The 20,863-nt window shown below is 41.4% G+C and overlaps 2 protein-coding genes across 2 annotated transcripts; both read right to left on the bottom strand.

The window, feature by feature from the left end:
- Positions 1-100: 100 nt before the first annotated feature.
- LOC139411421 (dihydrodiol dehydrogenase, tandem duplicate 2) lies at positions 101-12,196 on the bottom strand. Its single transcript, XM_071157757.1, has 7 exons — positions 12,021-12,196; positions 11,395-11,506; positions 11,016-11,179; positions 10,587-10,839; positions 1,883-2,007; positions 1,578-1,728; positions 101-246 (listed from the first exon to the last, which is right to left on the bottom strand). The coding sequence occupies exons 1-7, from the start codon at positions 12,108-12,110 to the stop codon at positions 137-139; spliced, it is 1,005 nt and encodes a 334-aa protein (XP_071013858.1). The 5' UTR covers positions 12,111-12,196; the 3' UTR covers positions 101-136.
- Positions 12,197-12,708: 512 nt separating this feature from the next.
- Positions 12,709-15,741, bottom strand: LOC139412174 (trans-1,2-dihydrobenzene-1,2-diol dehydrogenase-like). Its single transcript, XM_071158991.1, has 7 exons — positions 15,544-15,741; positions 15,270-15,381; positions 14,995-15,158; positions 14,146-14,398; positions 13,750-13,874; positions 13,385-13,535; positions 12,709-13,128 (listed from the first exon to the last, which is right to left on the bottom strand). Exons 1-7 carry the CDS (start codon positions 15,631-15,633, stop codon positions 13,019-13,021), a joined length of 1,005 nt encoding a protein of 334 aa, XP_071015092.1. The 5' UTR covers positions 15,634-15,741; the 3' UTR covers positions 12,709-13,018.
- Positions 15,742-20,863: the final 5,122 nt, after the last annotated feature.

Genomic DNA, 20,863 nt, shown 5'->3' with positions numbered 1-20,863 from the left:
CAAATGTGCCTCAGTTCATTTTCTTAATGTGGTCTTAAAGGATTCCATAGAATCTATGATATTAGGGAAGGTCAATTAAGTGTTTTGATGACAAAGACCATTTAGTGGATCATTTTATTAAACAACGGTCTGTTGGTCACTGGCGGTCCTGGCTGTAAACCACTCCCACCTGCCTGCGTGCCTCATCCATCACCTCAGCCAGGAGCAGAGAGTCTGCCTGGGACATCCTGGGGCTCTCCTTCAGGCCTACAGGACACAAGAGAATCACTAGAGATTGCATTGTCTGACATGTTGCCAGGAGCCATTAGGCAGAGCTTACATCAGAAGACATATGCACTGAAGGTACAACTGTTTTCTGATGAACACATCCAATAAAATGTTATTGGTCACATGCACTGACTCCAACCGGTGTAGACTTTCGAGCCCATTCCCAACAATGACCAGTTGAAGTAAAATATTTGCTGAATGAAAATCTACTGAACAACAAAGTATTGGTTTCATGAGCTGAAATAAGACTGCACAAATCTGTTTACATCCCTGTTAGTGAGCATTTCTCCTTTGACAAGGTGGGCCACGCCTGTCAGGTGGATGGATTATCAAGAAGCTGATTAAACAGCATGATCTTTACAAGTGCACCTTGTGCTGGGGACAAAGGACCACTCATATGTGCAGTACCCTCTAGTACTTTGCAGTTGCCATACCAAGCAGTGATGCAGCTAGTCAGGATCTGGGGGCCCATGCCAAACCTTCTCAGCTTTCTGAGGGGGAAGAGGCACTGCCGTGGTGTGTTTGGACCATAATAGATCCTTAGTGATTTGGACAACGGGGAACCTGAAGCTCTCATCCCGCTCCATTGATGTGAATGGGGGCGTGTTCAACCCTCCCATTTCCTGTAGTCCAAGATAAGCTCCTTTGTCTTGCCCACATTGAGGGAAAGTTTGTCCTAGCACCACACTGCTCATCGTTGTCGGTGATCAGGTCTACTACCGTCGCGGCCACGCTGTCGTGGGTGAACAGGGAATACAGGATGCCTACCCTTACCACCTGGGGGCAGCACGTCAGGAAGTCCTGGATCCAGTTGCAGAGGGGGGTGAATAGTCCCTAGCTCCTTAGCTTAGTGATGGCACTATGGTGTTGAACTCTGAACTGTAGTCATTGAACAGCATTCTCACATAAGTGTTTATTTTGTCCAGGTGGGAAAGGGCAGTGTGGAGTGCAATAGAGATTGCGCCATCTCTGGATCTGTTGGGGCTATATGCAAATCATCTCACAAATATTGTTTCTCCACACAAATACATATTTGTATTATTATTTCATGAAAAGGCCCATTGTTGAATTTGCCAGTGGTTTGTTTTGTCTGTGGAGTAGTCTCAGGAAACACACAGAAGTCTTGAGCTAGCTGAATGTCAGAGACATGTTGAGGACATTTCAGATGGTTTGCTGCCATCTTGTTGTGATTTCACACTGAGTAAACAAGACATGGGTCTGTAACTGCTTCAACATTTAGGGAAGGCGGGGAGCTAGTTGAAAGGCAATCCATGTCGCACACAGTTATATCTACGGTCTCATTAGTGTACCTTTGAGCAGGCACTGGCGCACCTCCTCTGCCTCATAGCGCATCCCAGTGCTGTTGATGAAGTTGAGGGGCAGGTAGGGCTCAGGCAGAGTGTATTGAATCTCCTTACCATTCACCACCAGGGAGGTAGGACACCATATGTGCTCAGGAACCTAGGTGAATTAACACAGTGTACACCACCACTAGAATACATACTGTATAATTAGACTTTTTATGATTAGCAGGTGGTTTGAATTAGCTACGATGCGACATTGATTCAACGTATAAAATATGTTTCTGGAGGAGTGTGTCCCTTGTAGAACCGACCCTGATGGTTCCCTTGGTGCCAATGATAACAGCGTCGTTGGGAAGCTCCACAGCAATAGAGCAGGTGAACACTGCCATTCTGTTCCTGGAGAACTTCAGGGTGACCACCATGCCTTCATCCACACCTAGCACAAACACAATGCCATGGCTGATAAAGGCACCTGTTAACATGTTCAACACACATTGATACACGTTCCCTCCCTCTAACATTTCAGTAGTCCTTCCATCATGTCATTTCCACAGACCATATCATCCATTCAAACTAGAGTGAACACGGGTCTACAGCTCTGCGTTGTAATGAACTTGCACTTGCTTAGTAGCACTGTCGTTGCAGGGAGTCATTAACATTCCACTTTTGGACTACCTGAATAGCACAACGTAATATTTTCTGACAGTAAACGTGATAGAGGTGAGAGTGAAGCCTAATCTAAGAAAAACTAGAAAGACTGGCCCTCTCCCTAGGTTAAAAATGACAGAATTGACAGATTCAGTAGGTAATACGAAAACAGCTGTTGCACAACTTTTACAGGCTAACCATTGTAAACCGCAAGCTAAACGGTTATAAAGAAGACCATTGTAATTTAAACCTCAGTGGCAATGGAATGACTTCTGAGTGAACCCAAAGAGGACAACAGAACAGACAACAGAGTGTAAGCAGTCATTGTAAATAAGAATTTCATTTTAACTGACTTGCCTAGTTAAATAAGAGGTAAATTTTTTTAAATGTTTAAAAACAACAGGGAGAAGACTAACACTGATATCACAGGAATATATATCAGAAGCAGGGAGTTGACACAAGGACTAAAATCTTAAAAGTGGAGGAATATAAAGATATGACCTTAGTGTTCTCTACAATTGCTAGCTGCGGTACTAGGATATCCCCAATAGGTAAATAACTAGTAATATATCCCCAATAGGTAGATCACTAGTAATATATCCCCAATAGGTAAAGCACTAGTAATATATCCCCAATAGGTAAATCACTAGTAATATATCCCCAATAGGTAGATCACTAGTAATATATCCCCAATAGGTAAAGGACTAGTAATATATCCCCAATAGGTAGATCACTAGTAATATATCCCCAATAGCTAAAGCACTAGTAATATATCCCCAATAGCTAAAGCACTAGTAATATATCCCCAATAGGTAGATCACTAGTAATATATCCCCAATTGGTAGATCACTAGTAATATATCCCCAATAGCTAAAGCACTAGTAATATATCCCCAATAGGTAGATCACTAGTAATATATCCCCAATAGCTAAAGCACTAGTAATATATCCCCAATAGGTAGATCACTAGTAATATATCCCCAATAGCTAAAGCACTAGTAATATATCCCCAATAGCTAAAGCACTAGTAATATATCCCCAATAGGTAGATCACTAGTAATATATCCCCAATAGCTAAAGCACTAGTAATATATCCCCAATAGCTAAAGCGCTAGTAATATATCCCCAATAGGTAGATCACTAGTAATATATCCCCAATAGGTAGATCACTAGTAATATATCCCCAATAGGTAGATCACTAGTAATATATCCCCAATAGGTAGATCACTAGTAATATATCCCCAATAGGTAGATCACTAGTAATATATCCCCAATAGGTAAAGCACTAGTAGGATATCCCCAATAGGTAGATCACTAGTAATATATCCCCAATAGGTAAATCACTAGTAATATATCCCCAATAGCTAAAGCACTAGTAATATATCCCCAATAGCTAAAGCACTAGTAATATATCCCCAATAGGTAAATCACTAGTAATATATCCCCAATAGCTAAAGCACTAGTAATATATCCCCAATAGGTAGATCACTAGTAATATATCCCCAATAGCTAAAGCACTAGTAATATATCCCCAATAGCTAAAGCACTAGTAATATATCCCCAATAGCTAAAGCACTAGTAATATATCCCCAATAGCTAAAGCACTAGTAATATATCCCCAATAGGTAAATCACTAGTAATATATCCCCAATAGGTAGATCACTAGTAATATATCCCCAATAGGTAAATCACTAGTAATATATCCCCAATAGCTAAATCACTAGTAATATATCCCCAATAGGTAGATCACTAGTAATATATCCCCAATAGGTAGATCACTAGTAATATATCCCCAATAGGTAGATCACTAGTAATATATCCCCAATAGCTAAATCACTAGTAATATATCCCCAATAGGTAGATCACTAGTAATATATCCCCAATAGCTAAAGCACTAGTAGGATATCCCCAATAGCTAAAGCACTAGTAGGATATCCCCAATAGCTAAAGCACTAGTAGGATATCCCCAATAGCTAAAGCACTAGTAGGATATCCCCAATAGGTAGATCACTAGTAATATATCCCCAATAGCTAAAGCACTAGTAATATATCCCCAATAGCTAAAGCACTAGTAGGATATCCCCAATAGCTAAAGCACTAGTAATATATCCCCAATAGCTAAAGCACTAGTAATATATCCCCAATAGGTAGATCACTAGTAATATATCCCCAATAGGTAGATCACTAGTAATATATCCCCAATAGCTAAAGCACTAGTAATATATCCCCAATAGCTAAAGCACTAGTAATATATCCCCAATAGGTAAAACACTAGTAATATATCCCCAATAGCTAAAGCACTAGTAGGATATCCCCAATAGGTAGATCACTAGTAATATATCCCCAATAGCTAAAGCACTAGTAATATATCCCCAATAGGTAGATCACTAGTAATATATCCCCAATAGGTAGATCACTAGTAATATATCCCCAATAGCTAAAGCACTAGTAATATATCCCCAATAGCTAAAGCACTAGTAATATATCCCCAATAGCTAAATCACTAGTAATATATCCCCAATAGGTAGATCACTAGTAATATATCCCCAATAGGTAGATCACTAGTAATATATCCCCAATAGGTAGATCACTAGTAATATATCCCCAATAGCTAAATCACTAGTAATATATCCCCAATAGGTAGATCACTAGTAATATATCCCCAATAGCTAAAGCACTAGTAGGATATCCCCAATAGCTAAAGCACTAGTAGGATATCCCCAATAGCTAAAGCACTAGTAGGATATCCCCAATAGCTAAAGCACTAGTAGGATATCCCCAATAGGTAGATCACTAGTAATATATCCCCAATAGCTAAAGCACTAGTAATATATCCCCAATAGCTAAAGCACTAGTAGGATATCCCCAATAGCTAAAGCACTAGTAATATATCCCCAATAGCTAAAGCACTAGTAATATATCCCCAATAGGTAGATCACTAGTAATATATCCCCAATAGGTAGATCACTAGTAATATATCCCCAATAGCTAAAGCACTAGTAATATATCCCCAATAGCTAAAGCACTAGTAATATATCCCCAATAGGTAAAACACTAGTAATATATCCCCAATAGCTAAAGCACTAGTAGGATATCCCCAATAGGTAGATCACTAGTAATATATCCCCAATAGCTAAAGCACTAGTAATATATCCCCAATAGGTAGATCACTAGTAATATATCCCCAATAGGTAGATCACTAGTAATATATCCCCAATAGCTAAAGCACTAGTAATATATCCCCAATAGCTAAAGCACTAGTAATATATCCCCAATAGGTAAAGCACTAGTAATATATCCCCAATAGGTAGAGCACTAGTAGGATATCCCCAATAGCTAAAGCACTAGTAATATATCCCCAATAGCTAAAGCACTAGTAATATATCCCCAATAGGTAGATCACTAGTAATATATCCCCAATAGGTAGATCACTAGTAATATATCCCCAATAGCTAAATCACTAGTAATATATCCCCAATAGCTAAAGCACTAGTAATATATCCCCAATAGCTAAAGCACTAGTAATATATCCCCAATAGGTAGATCACTAGTAATATATCCCCAATAGGTAGATCACTAGTAATATATCCCCAATAGCTAAAGCACTAGTAGGATATCCCCAATAGCTAAAGCACTAGTAATATATCCCCAATAGCTAAAGCACTAGTAATATATCCCCAATAGGTAGATCACTAGTAATATATGCCCAATAGGTAGATCACTAGTAATATATCCCCAATAGCTAAAGCACTAGTAGGATATCCCCAATAGGTAAAGCACTAGTAATATATCCCCAATAGGTAAATCACTAGTAATATATCCCCAATAGCTAAATCACTAGTAATATATCCCCAATAGGTAGATCACTAGTAATATATCCCCAATAGGTAGATCACTAGTAATATATCCCCAATAGCTAAATCACTAGTAATATATCCCCAATAGGTAGATCACTAGTAATATATCCCCAATAGCTAAAGCACTAGTAGGATATCCCCAATAGCTAAAGCACTAGTAGGATATCCCCAATAGCTAAAGCACTAGTAGGATATCCCCAATAGCTAAAGCACTAGTAGGATATCCCCAATAGCTAAAGCACTAGTAGGATATCCCCAATAGGTAGATCACTAGTAATATATCCCCAAAAGCTAAAGCACTAGTAATATATCCCCAATAGCTAAAGCACTAGTAGGATATCCCCAATAGGTAAAACACTAGTAATATATCCCCAATAGGTAGATCACTAGTAATATATCCCCAATAGGTAGATCACTAGTAATATATCCCCAATAGGTAGATCACTAGTAATATATCCCCAATAGGTAGATCACTAGTAATATATCCCCAATAGGTAGAGCACTAGTAGGATATCCCCAATAGCTAAAGCACTAGTAATATATCCCCAATAGCTAAAGCACTAGTAATATATCCCCAATAGGTAGATCACTAGTAATATATCCCCAATAGGTAGATCACTAGTAATATATCCCCAATAGCTAAAGCACTAGTAATATATCCCCAATAGCTAAAGCACTAGTAATATATCCCCAATAGGTAAAACACTAGTAATATATCCCCAATAGCTAAAGCACTAGTAGGATATCCCCAATAGGTAGATCACTAGTAATATATCCCCAATAGCTAAAGCACTAGTAATATATCCCCAATAGGTAGATCACTAGTAATATATCCCCAATAGGTAGATCACTAGTAATATATCCCCAATAGCTAAAGCACTAGTAATATATCCCCAATAGCTAAAGCACTAGTAATATATCCCCAATAGGTAAAGCACTAGTAATATATCCCCAATAGGTAGAGCACTAGTAGGATATCCCCAATAGCTAAAGCACTAGTAATATATCCCCAATAGCTAAAGCACTAGTAATATATCCCCAATAGGTAGATCACTAGTAATATATCCCCAATAGGTAGATCACTAGTAATATATCCCCAATAGCTAAATCACTAGTAATATATCCCCAATAGCTAAAGCACTAGTAATATATCCCCAATAGCTAAAGCACTAGTAATATATCCCCAATAGGTAGATCACTAGTAATATATCCCCAATAGGTAGATCACTAGTAATATATCCCCAATAGCTAAAGCACTAGTAGGATATCCCCAATAGCTAAAGCACTAGTAATATATCCCCAATAGCTAAAGCACTAGTAATATATCCCCAATAGGTAGATCACTAGTAATATATCCCCAATAGGTAGATCACTAGTAATATATCCCCAATAGCTAAAGCACTAGTAGGATATCCCCAATAGGTAAAGCACTAGTAATATATCCCCAATAGGTAAATCACTAGTAATATATCCCCAATAGGTAGATCACTAGTAATATATCCCCAATAGCTAAAGCACTAGTAATATATCCCCAATAGGTAGATCACTAGTAATATATCCCCAATAGGTAGATCACTAGTAATATATCCCCAATAGCTAAAGCACTAGTAATATATCCCCAATAGGTAAATCACTAGTAATATATCCCCAATAGCTAAAGCACTAGTAATATATCCCCAATAGGTAGATCACTAGTAATATATCCCCAATAGGTAGATCACTAGTAATATATCCCCAATAGGTAGATCACTAGTAATATATCCCCAATAGGTAGATCACTAGTAATATATCCCCAATAGCTAAAGCACTAGTAATATATCCCCAATAGGTAGATCACTAGTAATATATCCCCAATAGGTAAATCACTAGTAATATATCCCCAATAGGTAAATAACTAGTAATATATCCCCAATAGGTAGATCACTAGTAATATATCCCCAATAGCTAAAGCACTAGTAATATATCCCCAATAGGTAGATCACTAGTAATATATCCCCAATAGGTAAATCACTAGTAATATATCCCCAATAGGTAAATAACTAGTAATATATCCCCAATAGGTAGATCACTAGTAATATATCCCCAATAGCTAAAGCACTAGTAATATATCCCCAATAGGTAGATCACTAGTAATATATCCCCAATAGGTAGATCACTAGTAATATATCCCCAATAGCTAAAGCACTAGTAATATATCCCCAATAGCTAAAGCACTAGTAATATATCCCCAATAGCTAAAGCACTAGTAGGATATCCCCAATAGGTAGATCACTAGTAATATATCCCCAATAGCTAAAGCACTAGTAATATATCCCCAATAGCTAAAGCACTAGTAGGATATCCCCAATAGGTAGATCACTAGTAATATATCCCCAATAGGTAAATCACTAGTAATATATCCCCAATAGCTAAAGTACTAGTAATATATCCACAATAGCTAAAGCACTAGTAATATATCCCCAATAGGTAGATCACTAGTAATATATCCCCAATTGCTAAAGCACTAGTAATATATCCCCAATAGGTAGATCACTAGTAATATATCCCCAATTGGTAGATCACTAGTAATATATCCCCAATAGGTAGATCACTAGTAATATATCCCCAATAGGTAAATCACTAGTAATATATCCCCAATAGGTAGATCACTAGTAATATATCCCCAATAGGTAGATCACTAGTAATATATCCCCAATTGCTAAAGCACTAGTAGGATATCCCCAATAGGTAGATCACTAGTAATATATCCCCAATAGGTAGATCACTAGTAATATATCCCCAATAGCTAGCTAAAGCACTAGTAATATATCCCCAATAGCTAAAGCACTAGTAATATATCCCCAATAGCTAAAGCACTAGTAATATATCCCCAATAGCTAAAGCACTAGTAATATATCCCCAATAGGTAGATCACTAGTAATATATCCCCAATAGGTAGATCACTAGTAATATATCCCCAATAGGTAAAGCACTAGTAATATATCCCCAATAGGTAGATCACTAGTAATATATCCCCAATAGCTAAAGCACTAGTAATATATCCCCAATAGGTAGATCACTAGTAATATATCCCCAATAGGTAAATCACTAGTAATATATCCCCAATAGCTAAAGCACTAGTAATATATCCCCAATAGGTAAATCACTAGTAATATATCCCCAATAGCTAAAGCACTAGTAATATATCCCTAATAGGTAGATCACTAGTAATATATCCCCAATAGCTAAAGCACTAGTAATATATCCCCAATAGGTAGATCACTAGTAATATATCCCCAATAGGTAGATCACTAGTAATATATCCCCAATAGGTAGATCACTAGTAATATATCCCCATTAGGTAGATCACTAGTAATATATCCCCAATAGCTAAAGCACTAGTAATATATCCCCAATAGGTAGATCACTAGTAATATATCCCCAATAGCTAAAGCACTAGTAATATATCCCCAATAGGTAGATCACTAGTAATATATCCCCAATAGCTAAAGCACTAGTAATATATCCCCAATAGGTAGATCACTAGTAATATATCCCCAATAGGTAGATCACTAGTAATATATCCCCAATAGCTAAAGCACTAGTAATATATCCCCAATAGGTAAATCACTAGTAATATATCCCCAATAGGTAGATAACTAGTAATATATCCCAATAGGTAGATCACTAGTAATATATCCCCAATAGCTAAAGCACTAGTAATATATCCCCAATAGCTAAAGCACTAGTAATATATCCCCAATAGGTAGATCACTAGTAATATATCCCCAATAGGTAGATCACTAGTAATATATCCCCAATAGCTAAAACACTAGTAATATATCCCCAATAGGTAGATCACTAGTAATATATCCCCAATAGCTAAAGCACTAGTAATATATCCCCAATAGCTAAAACACTAGTAATATATCCCCAATAGGTAGATCACTAGTAATATATCCCCAATAGCTAAAGCACTAGTAATATATCCCCAATAGGTAGATCACTAGTAATATATCCCCAATAGCTAAAACACTAGTAATATATCCCCAATAGCTAAAACACTAGTAATATATCCCCAATAGGTAGATCACTAGTAATATATCCCCAATAGCTAAAACACTAGTAATATATCCCCAATAGCTAAAACACTAGTAATATATCCCCAATAGGTAGATCACTAGTAATATATCCCCAATAGCTAAAGCACTAGTAATATATCCCCAATAGGTAGATCACTAGTAATATATCCCCAATAGCTAAAGCACTAGTAATATATCCCCAATAGGTAGATCACTAGTAATATATCCCCAATAGGTAGATCACTAGTAATATATCCCCAATAGCTAAAGCACTAGTAATATATCCCCAATAGGTAGATCACTAGTAATATATCCCCAATAGGTAGATCACTAGTAATATATCCCCAATAGCTAAAGCACTAGTAATATATCCCCAATAGTTAGATCACTAGTACCCCCAATATCTACAACTAGTATTATTTTCTAAGTGTCCCATCGCTGTCTCACTACCTGTGTCCAGACAGACACCGGTGGCTTGGATGCACTCAGGCTTCTCTCCATTGTACACCATGCATATAAACTGCAGGCAGTAGATGCCGATGTCCAGCAGCGCCCCTCCTCCCAGCTCCTTCTCCACCGCTCTGGGCACGTGCATGAGGGGCACCCCAAAGTCTGCCTTTACCATCTTCACCTCACCCACCTCCCCCCGAGACAGCAGGCGCTCGATCTCCAGAGAAGCTGGGAAGAAGCGGGTCCACACTGCCTGGAGCATCAAGGGAGGAGGAGGGAGAGCACTATGGTTAAACACAAATACATGAACAAAGATGAATTAAGTATTCTTTTTAACACACATGGGGCTGCCTTCACCTGAGTGCTGTTGAAACACTGGCTGAGTATGTGACGTGGTCATAATGACACAGGTGTAACAGTCCGTTTTACCTCCATCAGAAAGACTTGGTTCATCTTAGCAGAGGCCACCAGCTCTTGTACCTCTCTGAGGTTCATGGCCATAGGCTTCTCACACAGCACATTCTTCTGGGCCTTCATGAAGAGCATGCCAACTGGCAGGTGGTATGGGTGGATGGTGCCCACATATATCACCTCTACCCACACACAGTGACAATGAGGAGACAGGATTAAGGATACATTTTGAATAATTAGAAGAGGAATACATTGTATTACTGGACATGAGGCCGTTTAGAAAAATGCCGTAATAAAAGGCACTAATAAACACTGTTCTGGCGCATATTACACACGCCGAGAGGGACATTAAGCACCGGAGGTGACGGCTAGATTATGTTTGAGACAAGACACTGACCAATCTCTGGATCTCTGGCCAGTTCCTCATAGCTGCCATAGGCTTGAGGGATGCTGTGCTTCTTTGCAAACGCCTCAGCGTCCTGTAGTTTCCGTGCTGCCACAGCAACAATCTAGGGAAGACCAAAAGGTGGGCTTTTTCATTCATTCATCACTTTACATTTGCAACATGTTTGTAGCATGTTGCACTTTTAAATAAGCCACTTTCACATTTCGATATTACATTTGCCCACATGCTCATTTAGTTCGAGTTTTACGGTAAATCATTCATTTGTGCAGAGTGTACCGTGTGGCAGTAAACGAGAATGTAATGTCAGCAACTCGAAGAATTCATTACAATTGGCCACATTGTAACTGTTACAATCTACTTAAAGTTAACTACATAGGTGCAGTGCAACCTTCTGATTTCTGATCATAAAACGGGTGGGTATAATTAGTTGAACGGTCCAACAGGAATCGGAAACTTCGTAAAGTACAAGGTTGCCTACAAACAACGCATACAGCAGTTCAGATCATTCACGTCCATTTGAAACTCCACGCCGACGATAGCAAACTGAGGCTTGAACACGACTACAATAAAGTCTGTGGTGGTGGGTGTCACTGTCTACTGTAAACGGGTACAAGTACCTGATGGTCTCCGGGAGGGAGGGTTTTCAGTGCCACTGTGAAATCATGGCTGATTTTCCCGGCGCTACAGATTCCCCACCTGGTTGCCATATTGGCGTAGAAAACATGTAACTATTAGCCAGCAGGTGGAGACAGACTCTGTTTTGATGAACCAACCAGCCGTGTTCGGAATATTACAAATACATCCGGGTATATGAGGCACGCACGTTATATAACACTGGTGTTGCAGTAACGTACATTTACCAACAGATGGCATCAACGTGCCATTTTACACCCATAAAAGACCGAGGTTTGGTGGTGATTTTTATTGTGTCTAATGAATAAATGGTGTTCATATTTTGCATTAGGCCTACAACACTTCAAATCTTTAATATAAAATATTTTAATTACTTTTAGATTACATTATTTCCAAATGTGTTGCTTGGTGTACTGAAACCTAAAAGCTGGCCAAGGTAGCCTATGTTGTCAAATGTGCCATATCTAAACTTGCTGACTCATCAGGCCTTTTTTCCACCCATGACCTTGGGTAGCAAAGTCATTGGTCGTTGTTTACTCAGACAATAGTTTTCAATATGGGGGTCCGACAAAGTGTCTATGACAATTCGTTTTTTCTCCAATTTCGAATGTATTCTGACTGATGATCACCCTCTTAGAATGATATTGTCACCTCATGAAATAAACCTCACCATGACAATCAGTGTCCTTTATTGAACCCATCAATCATACACTTCACTGTGACAGATTTTGGTACTCTTAATTTAACCTGTCAGTCTTAGCAGCTCACAGTAGCCTACTAATCAACTCAGGCTTCCTTGTCTTTATCGTCATCGTGTTCAAATTTGTCTCACATCAGGTGCAAGCTGTATAGGGCTAAGTCATGAGGGGATCATATACACTCAGGGCTTGATCCCTCTCTCCTGCCTCAAACAGCTCTGTCCATGTCCAGGTCCTGTGGCACAGGTCAGATGGACTATGGTCGAGTGGCGAGTGAGGGGTGGTTATTGGCGGTCCTGGTTGAAGACCACTCCCACTTGTTTCCTGCACTCATCCATAACCTCAGTGAGCAGGGCCGACTCAGACAGGGGCATTCTGGGGCTCTCCTTCAGTCCTGCGGAAGAGAAGGAGATATTGACTGACTATTGTAAGCAGAAATCGACTGACTGTATTGTAAGCAAAGGTTCAGGTTGGAAGCAGCATGTATAACAACAATGTTATTGTTTATTTTACTGTTTTTACGGTTTATTTTCTAGGATCTACCAACAGCAGTGCAATTGAATTGTTGTTGTATATCTGTTCAAACAAACACTCATCTTAGAACAGAGAAATTGTGTTTTTCTCCGGTAAGACCTTGCGAGCCACCATACCTTTGAGCAGGCACTGCCTGACTTCCTCAGCCTCGTAGCGCAGCCCAGTGCTGTTTGTGAAGTTCAGAGGTAAGGAGGGCTCCGGCAGGGGGTACTGTGTCGTCTTCCCATTCACCTCCAGTGTGGTGGGACAATGCATGGGACCTAGAACCTGAGAGGACATGAAACAGCCATTATGTTTTATGTGTATACTTATCAGTATATGCATGTATAAATAATACATCTCAATGAAATCTCAATCAGGGACATACTGTAGATAAGACATTGTCTAGCATTTGTCGGCTCTTTCATCAGCGTATTACATTTCCCCTAAATGAAGATAAAACAGACTGGGCAGTTTAAAGGTTGATTCAGTAGCAACATACCCTGATGGTGCCCGTTGTTCCGCTGATGGTGGCGTCGTTAGGCAGTGAAACAGCGATGGAGAAGAAACAGCAAGCCAGCCTGTTCCTGGGAAACTTCATCACCACCACCATGGACTCATCCACTCCTGTCAAACATCAACAGGTCAAACAGAAAGTTCGCCCTTTACACTTCAATAAGTAATGAATTATTGTCGTAGGCCTAGTTAATACTGACCCCAATGTTAATCTGATCCTTGGGTTGTGCCCAATTCCAAACTCATTGTCCCCGTCCCACCCTCTGGTTTACTTGATCGGTACTTGGTTTACATGACCAGTGAGTAGTATCTTGTGATAGATTGTTAGCTGGCCAGCACGCACAGGATATTTGGTACTACATGTAGGTGCCAAGATTAATACCTGAGTTGAGAAGAACTCCAGTGGCATGGATGGACTCTGGCCTCTCCCCGTTGAACACCATCAACACAAACTGCAAGGTGTAGACCCCAATGTCCAGCAGAGCGCCTCCTCCGAGCTCCTTCTCCACCGAGCGGGGGATGTGAAGCTGAGGGGAGCCAAAAGAGGCCTGCACCAGCTTTACGTCGCCGATGGCGTCCTCAGCCAGCAGCCTGCGAACCTCCCTGTGCAGTGGGAAACAACGGGACCAGATGGCCTGGGAGAGCACAGAGAGAGACCATCACCTCACAGAGTGGACAGACAGTTCCTTTCTATACCGCAACAGCCCTCATATGATCAACAAAATCCAGCCATATATTTGCCAGACCTTTGTTCAAATATATGTGTATTTGAGGATCTGGTATTTAAAATACTTTTTTTCTGTATTTGAGTATTTTCAAATACACAGCCCAAAACAAGTACTTTTATTTGAATATTTCAGTGGTTATTTGTAAACACCAAATAGTCTACCAAATTGTATTTGAAAGTATTTTCAAATACCTTTTCAAATAATATATTAAAATACCTGGGTTAAACGTATGGGAGTGTATTTGAGTATTTTCAAATACTTTGCAAGTGTATTTCCAAATACTTAGCTACTTGTCTTTTCAAATAAAAGATATCTGAATACTTACTTTGCATGTACAGCATGTGAAAGTAATTTAGATATTTTAAATAGTATTTGAGCCCAGGTCTGATATTTGCTACAACAATGTGACAACAGTACAAATGGTGAGAATCAAGCAATAAATCATGTTAACAGACTGAGACACGTTGATGGAACCCCCAACTCTCATTGAGCCTTTCCCACACCTCCATGAGAAAGACGTTGGACTTCTTGGAGGCAGCAATGAGGTCCCCCACCTCCCTGGAGTTCATGGCGAAGGGCTTCTCACACAGCATGTTCTTCCCTGCGTGGAGTACCAGCAGGCCCAGGCGCCAGTGCTCCGTGTGCAGCACGCCCAGGTACACCATGTCTGCAGGGACAGTCACACAGTACACATACTGGAGGCTGATTTTCAAACAGTTACGTCCTTAAGCCATTATCTGTGGCTGCACAGACAGGCCCTCCGAGGCTGTTAACCCACCAATCTCTGGGTCGCTGGCCAGCTCTTCATAGCTCCCATAGGCCTTGGGGATGCTGTGCATCTTGGCAAACTCCCGGGCACGCTCCAGACTCCTCGCAGCCACCGCCACTATCTGGAACGAGAGGGGAAAACACACAGACATTCATCACTTCTAGGCAAGCTGTCAGTGCCGACGGAGAGAGAGAGAGAGAGAGAGGCAGGAGGAAGAGAGACATCCAGCATGTGAATCACAATAGAATGTGTTTGTTTGGGTGGGTGGAGTGGAGTGGGGTACCTGGTGGTCTCCAGGAGGGAGGGTTTTCATGGCCACACTGAAGTCGTGGCTGATCTTCCCCGCACCGCAGAGTCCCCACCGGGTCGCCATCTTGAACAGATGGTAGTTGGCAGGTAAGAGGGGCTGTGCCTGGGCCTCGGGTCAGAGCTGAGGAGAGCGGTTGTGACCTTGTGGAGTGCCGGATCATCAGATGTAGTGGAGCTCCACAGAGCTGGTAGCTTCACCCTGGAGAGCTGCTGCTGCATTTATATGCTGGAGAGGCTGGGAATACCAGCTCTCCACTCTGCTGCCCCTCGAGAGGCGTGAGTATCACACACACACTCATACATATGCGTAAGCATACACACACGCACACACACATATGAGCGCACACACACACACACACACACACACACACACGCACACACACACACACGCACACGCACACACACAACCCTCGGAGCACCACCACAGGTTCATACAGTCATGTAATGCTGCTGCTGATACAAGTCTTTTACAACCAGGCCAAAGTGGTTTGTACCGGTTGTCTCTGACAATCTGTAACAGAACAGTTCAATGGAATTCTCCAGGAACATTAGCATCATGGGGAACTGGACGGTTTAATGTGTAGAGACATACTCACTTTGCCCTCACATAATCACTGTCCCAGAACGCTGCAGGTCAACCCGGGGAAGCTGGGACTATTAGGAAGGAGGTAGGGGGCTGTGATTAGGCATTGATTAGCCTGCAAGGGCTTGACAGCAGCACACAGGCCAATGGATAAACTGGAGCCCCACAGGGACCACTGGGGTGAACAAGTAGGCTATGCAGTGTTCACAAGATCCCATAGGAACACACAGTACAGCCAAGCACAGTTGTTTAGCTGCTGGTCAATAGACTGAGCTAGGATGGCTATGGAAATGAGAGAGCTCAGTTGCCCCTGGGCTAAACATCAAACAGTTATGACAGATTCATTACCAGAACGGATAAACAGATGGATTACCAGAACGGACCACTAGATGGCAACATGTTATAAGTGTAGTTCAGGGATCCTGCAAAGCTCTGAGAATTTCAAATGGATTATTGTTGTGTGTTACATTATAAAAGCATCATCAGGTATCAAACAAGTGTCAACCCGAAAATACAATTGTTGACATTTTTGGAAATGGCCATAGCATCTGATTAGAGAAAAACATACATTTATTTTGTTTTCTAATTGTTGTGCAACTTATACCATTATTGTATTTATGGCTGATGTATTTATGACTATTATCACATTTCATATGATAATAATATGTCCCAATAAGCCAAAAAATAAATATATATTTATTTTTTCCACATATTTATTACACAGTGTACTTTCTTCCTCTATCTTAATTCAATTTCAAACAGATACATAGAGATTGGATTCAAATGAGAACATTGTCGAAAACAATTCTCATTGTGAAAATTTTATTTTATTTTTATCAATGACTCTGCTGGTCGGCTGCTTTGCCTTTGTGTCTCACTTCCAAAGGCATTCTGGGAGCTGTGTGCCGTTGTCATAACGACAAGGTACCAGCTGGGCAATTTGTATGCAAATGGCGTCAGGCTTGGCCTAATCTCCCTGCCTATACCACAGGACCTGGTTGCCATGGGAATGCCCATCTCCGCCTTGGGTGAAATGTTACACTTTCTTTGTGTAAACGTTGTGTGCAGCAGGAAAGGTGCACATAGTGATGTTACTGCCTGGTGGGTAGGGAGAGAAAGAGAGAGAGGGAGAGAAGCAGGAGGAGTGAGTGTCAGTCAGGGCCGTACCTGAGAGGACTGGTCCATCTGGGTGTTGGAGGTATGGAGGGGAGGACAGGGCCTGGTGGCACTGTGGCAGTGGCAGATGATGGGGGCAAGAGAAATAACCTAGAGTCTCAGGTGGTCTGCTATGGACATTCTGGACAGGGCTGGTGCAGAGAAGAAGCCAGGTACTGGGACCCAACGTTCTCCCTCCAAGCTGTGACACTGCCAGCCATAAGAGGGAATGAAAAGTCAAACTTTCTTTGCAGAGACTCGTCAAGACATCTTTCTCTGTTTCCAGCATGGCTCTCAAGGTCAAGAAGAGGGCATGCGTGCCTCTGAACTGAAGACGAATCAGACAGGCTCACAGATCTGACAGAGATGGGCTGAAGGACAGGAGGATTGGCATGGTGTGGGGTGGGACCAGGGGCCCTGTGGGGATTGTGCTTGAGATTAGAAGACGAGACGTCATACAGTAAAGATGGAGTTGGCTCCAGGAACAGAGACTGCTGATGAGATGAGCCGAGTCAGGACGTTGGCATGCAGGAAGCCAGGCGGGGGCTTCATTAATTCACAGCAGCCAGGACGATTGCCTTCCATTCCTATCACTTCTCACTGAGTGCTTATTTGATTAAAATTTCATGCATCATCTCTGTCTGACTGTGTCCCTGGCTTTGTCACTGACAAGGCTGGGGGAGTGTTGGGGGCTGGGTGGCTATCAAAGATGTCACCGTGGTTGGTATCCATGGCAGGAGCCATGTTGTTGTTGTTGTGTGAAGGTGGCTGATCACAAAAGACACTTTTGTCTTTGCACTCCGTCACATCACTTCATCTTAGCTTTCAGCTGTCAGTAGAAGTGCCCTTCTTTTGGAGCTGCAATAGCTGTGCAGCTATAGACTTCATCCTACAAAACAACATTTCATCTCTGACTTGAGCTTAATGGGAAATAAAAATGTCCATGCAGGGAGAGACTGTATAATCCTGTTTTGATTTAAAGGGTTTCTATTTCCTCTTAGACACAGCTGCCCATAAGTGTGCAAATACTTAAGTGTGCAAACACCTAGCTCTAGATATACTGTATATCTAGAGCTAGGTGAATTTGGGGGGACTAGTATCGCTGTACTAAAGGAGCTACCATCTCTCCATCTGTAACTCAAGGTCACTGCAGAGGGAGGAGGGGTGACAGCCAGGCAAGGAGAGGGAGGCGAGGGCCGGGCTGGTGAGGAGAGGATGTGCCGAGGGCAGGGGAGTTTGAGGTGGAGGGAGGCTGGGAGGAGAGCTTGATGAATGTGGGGGGAGAGCAAAGTGTGCAGGGGACCAATAAGTCATTTTGTCAATAGAACGGGATGTACTGACGTTTGGGGCTGCAGTTTTTCCTTTCCATTATAAAAAGTGTGATAGAGCAGAAGGATAGAGCTGAGGAAGAGACGAGAAGAGACGAGCTAGAAGGCTGTAATGGCAGTCTTTGAGCTTCTGCACTGTGCCAACCCTATCGGAATCTTATCTGTGTCTGCAGCACATACCCATTGGATGAGACTATACCTCAGCTCACTTAGCAGCCCTTCAGTCAGCAGGGAAAGAAAAAGTACAGCCAGCTATAGAGAGAGAGAGAGAAAGAGAGAGAGAGACAATGTATTCACCCTGCACACCATAATTGACAAATAAAAACAAACAAACAAAAACAAAGGCAAAGTGTTCTCATGCTTTGTTGATTTCAAAATAACTTTTGACTCAATTTGGCATGAGGGTCTGCTATAGAAATGGATGTTAAGTGGTGTTGGGGGGAAAAATATACAACATTATAAAATTCATGTACACAAACAACAAGTATACAGTTAAAATTGGCAACAAAAAAAAACACTTTTCGGCCTCCTGAGTGGCACAGCGGTCTTGAGGTGTCACTACAGACCCAGGTTCGATCCCGGGCCGTATCACAACCGGCCGTGATCGGGAGTCCCATAGGGCGGCGCACAATTGGCCCAGCGACGTCCGGGTTAGGGCTTTACTTGGCTCATCGTGCTCTAGAGAGTCCATGTGGTGGGCCGGGCGTCAGGTGAATGGTGTTTCCTCAGACACATTGGTGCAGCTGGCTTCCGGGTTAAGCGGGCAGGTGTTAAGAAGAGCTGTTTATCGGGTCCTGTTTCGGAGGACGCATGACTTGACCTTCCATTCCCGAGCCCGTTAGGGAGTTACAGCGATGAGACAAGATTGAAATTGGGGAGAAAATAAAAAAATAAAAAAACACACACATTGCTTTCCACAGTGCCGTGGGGTGAGACAGGGATGCTCACCCCAATCAGTTATAGAACCTATTTCCCTTCATGGTTGTGAGGTCTGTGGTCCACTCATCAACCAAGAACTCACAAAATGGGACAAACACCAAATTGAGACTCGGCTTGCAGAATTCTGCAAAAATATCCTCAGCGTACAACATAAAACACCGAATAATGCATGCAGAGCAGAATTAGGCCTATACCCGCTAACAATCAAAATCCAGAAAAGAGACGTTAAATTCTGCAACCACCTAAGAGGAAGTGATTCCCAAACCTTCCATAACAAAGCCATTACCTAAAGAAAAATTAACCTCAAGAAGGGTCCCCTAAGCAAGCTGATCCTGGGGCTCTGTTCATAAACACAAAAATACCCCACAGAGCCCCAGGACAGCAGCACAATTAGACCCAAACAAATTATGAGAAAACTAAAAGATAATTACTTGACACATTGGAAAGAATTTACCAAAAAAACAGAACAAACTGGAATGCGTTTTGCTCCTGAACAGAGAATACACACAGTATACCTTCCCAAAGGGTTGGTCAGTATACCTGACCACTGTGACTGACCCTAAATTAAGGAAAGCTTTGACTATGTACAGATTCAGTGAGCATGGCCTTGCTATTGAGAAAGGTCACCGTAGGCAAATCAAATCAAATCAAATCAAATTTTATTTGTCACATACACATGGTTAGCAGATGTTAATGCGAGTGTAGCGAAATGCTTGTGCTTCTAGTTCCGACAATGCAGTAATAACAAGTAATCTAACTAACAATTCCAAACTACTGTCTTGTACACAGTGTAAGGGGATAAAGAATATGTACATAAGGATATATGAATGAGTGATGGTACAGAGCAGCATAGGCAAGATACAGTAGATGGTATCGGGTACAGTATGTACAAATGAGATGAGTATGTAAACAAAGTGGCATAGTATAGTATAAAGTGGCTAGTGATACATGTATTACATAAGGATACCGTCGATGATATAGAGTACAGTATATACGTATGCGTATGAGATGAATAATGTAGGGTAAGTAACATTTATATAAGGTAGCATTGTTTAAAGTGGCTAGTGATATATTTACATCATTTCCCATCAATTCCCATTATTAAAGTGGCTGGAGTTGAGTCAGTGTCAGTGTGTTGGCAGCAGCCACTCAGTGTTAGTGGTGGCTGTTTAACAGTCTGATGGCCTTGAGATAGAAGCTGTTTTTCAGTCTCTCGGTCCCAGCTTTGATGCACCTGTACTGACCTCGCCTTCTGGATGATAGCGGGGTGAACAGGCAGTGGCTCGGGT

Source organism: Oncorhynchus clarkii, chromosome 6, assembly GCF_045791955.1.
Source record: "Oncorhynchus clarkii lewisi isolate Uvic-CL-2024 chromosome 6, UVic_Ocla_1.0, whole genome shotgun sequence".
Lineage (NCBI taxonomy): Eukaryota > Metazoa > Chordata > Actinopteri > Salmoniformes > Salmonidae > Oncorhynchus > Oncorhynchus clarkii.
The sequence above is the reverse complement of the archived record's forward strand: the minus strand, read 5'-3'. Positions and strand labels throughout refer to the sequence as shown.

Bases quoted from the DNA above. Each gene is read 5' to 3' on its own strand.
- LOC139412174 (XM_071158991.1), bottom strand. From the start codon at position 15,633: ATGGCGACCCGGTGGGGACTCTGCGGTGCGGGGAAGATCAGCCACGAC. The intron at 15,382-15,543 runs GTACCCCACTCC...CTCTCGTTCCAG, and splicing joins TCCCTCCTGGAGACCACCAG to ATAGTGGCGGTGGCTGCGAG. The intron at 13,536-13,749 runs GTATGTTGCTAC...ATGTCCTCTCAG, and splicing joins GAACAACGGGCACCATCAGG to GTTCTAGGTCCCATGCATTG.
- LOC139411421 (XM_071157757.1), bottom strand. From the start codon at position 12,110: ATGGCAACCAGGTGGGGAATCTGTAGCGCCGGGAAAATCAGCCATGAT. The intron at 10,840-11,015 runs GTAAAACGGACT...TTGATGCTCCAG, and splicing joins ACCAAGTCTTTCTGATGGAG to GCAGTGTGGACCCGCTTCTT. The intron at 247-1,577 runs GTACACTAATGA...TGTGTCCTGTAG, and splicing joins GCGCCAGTGCCTGCTCAAAG to GCCTGAAGGAGAGCCCCAGG.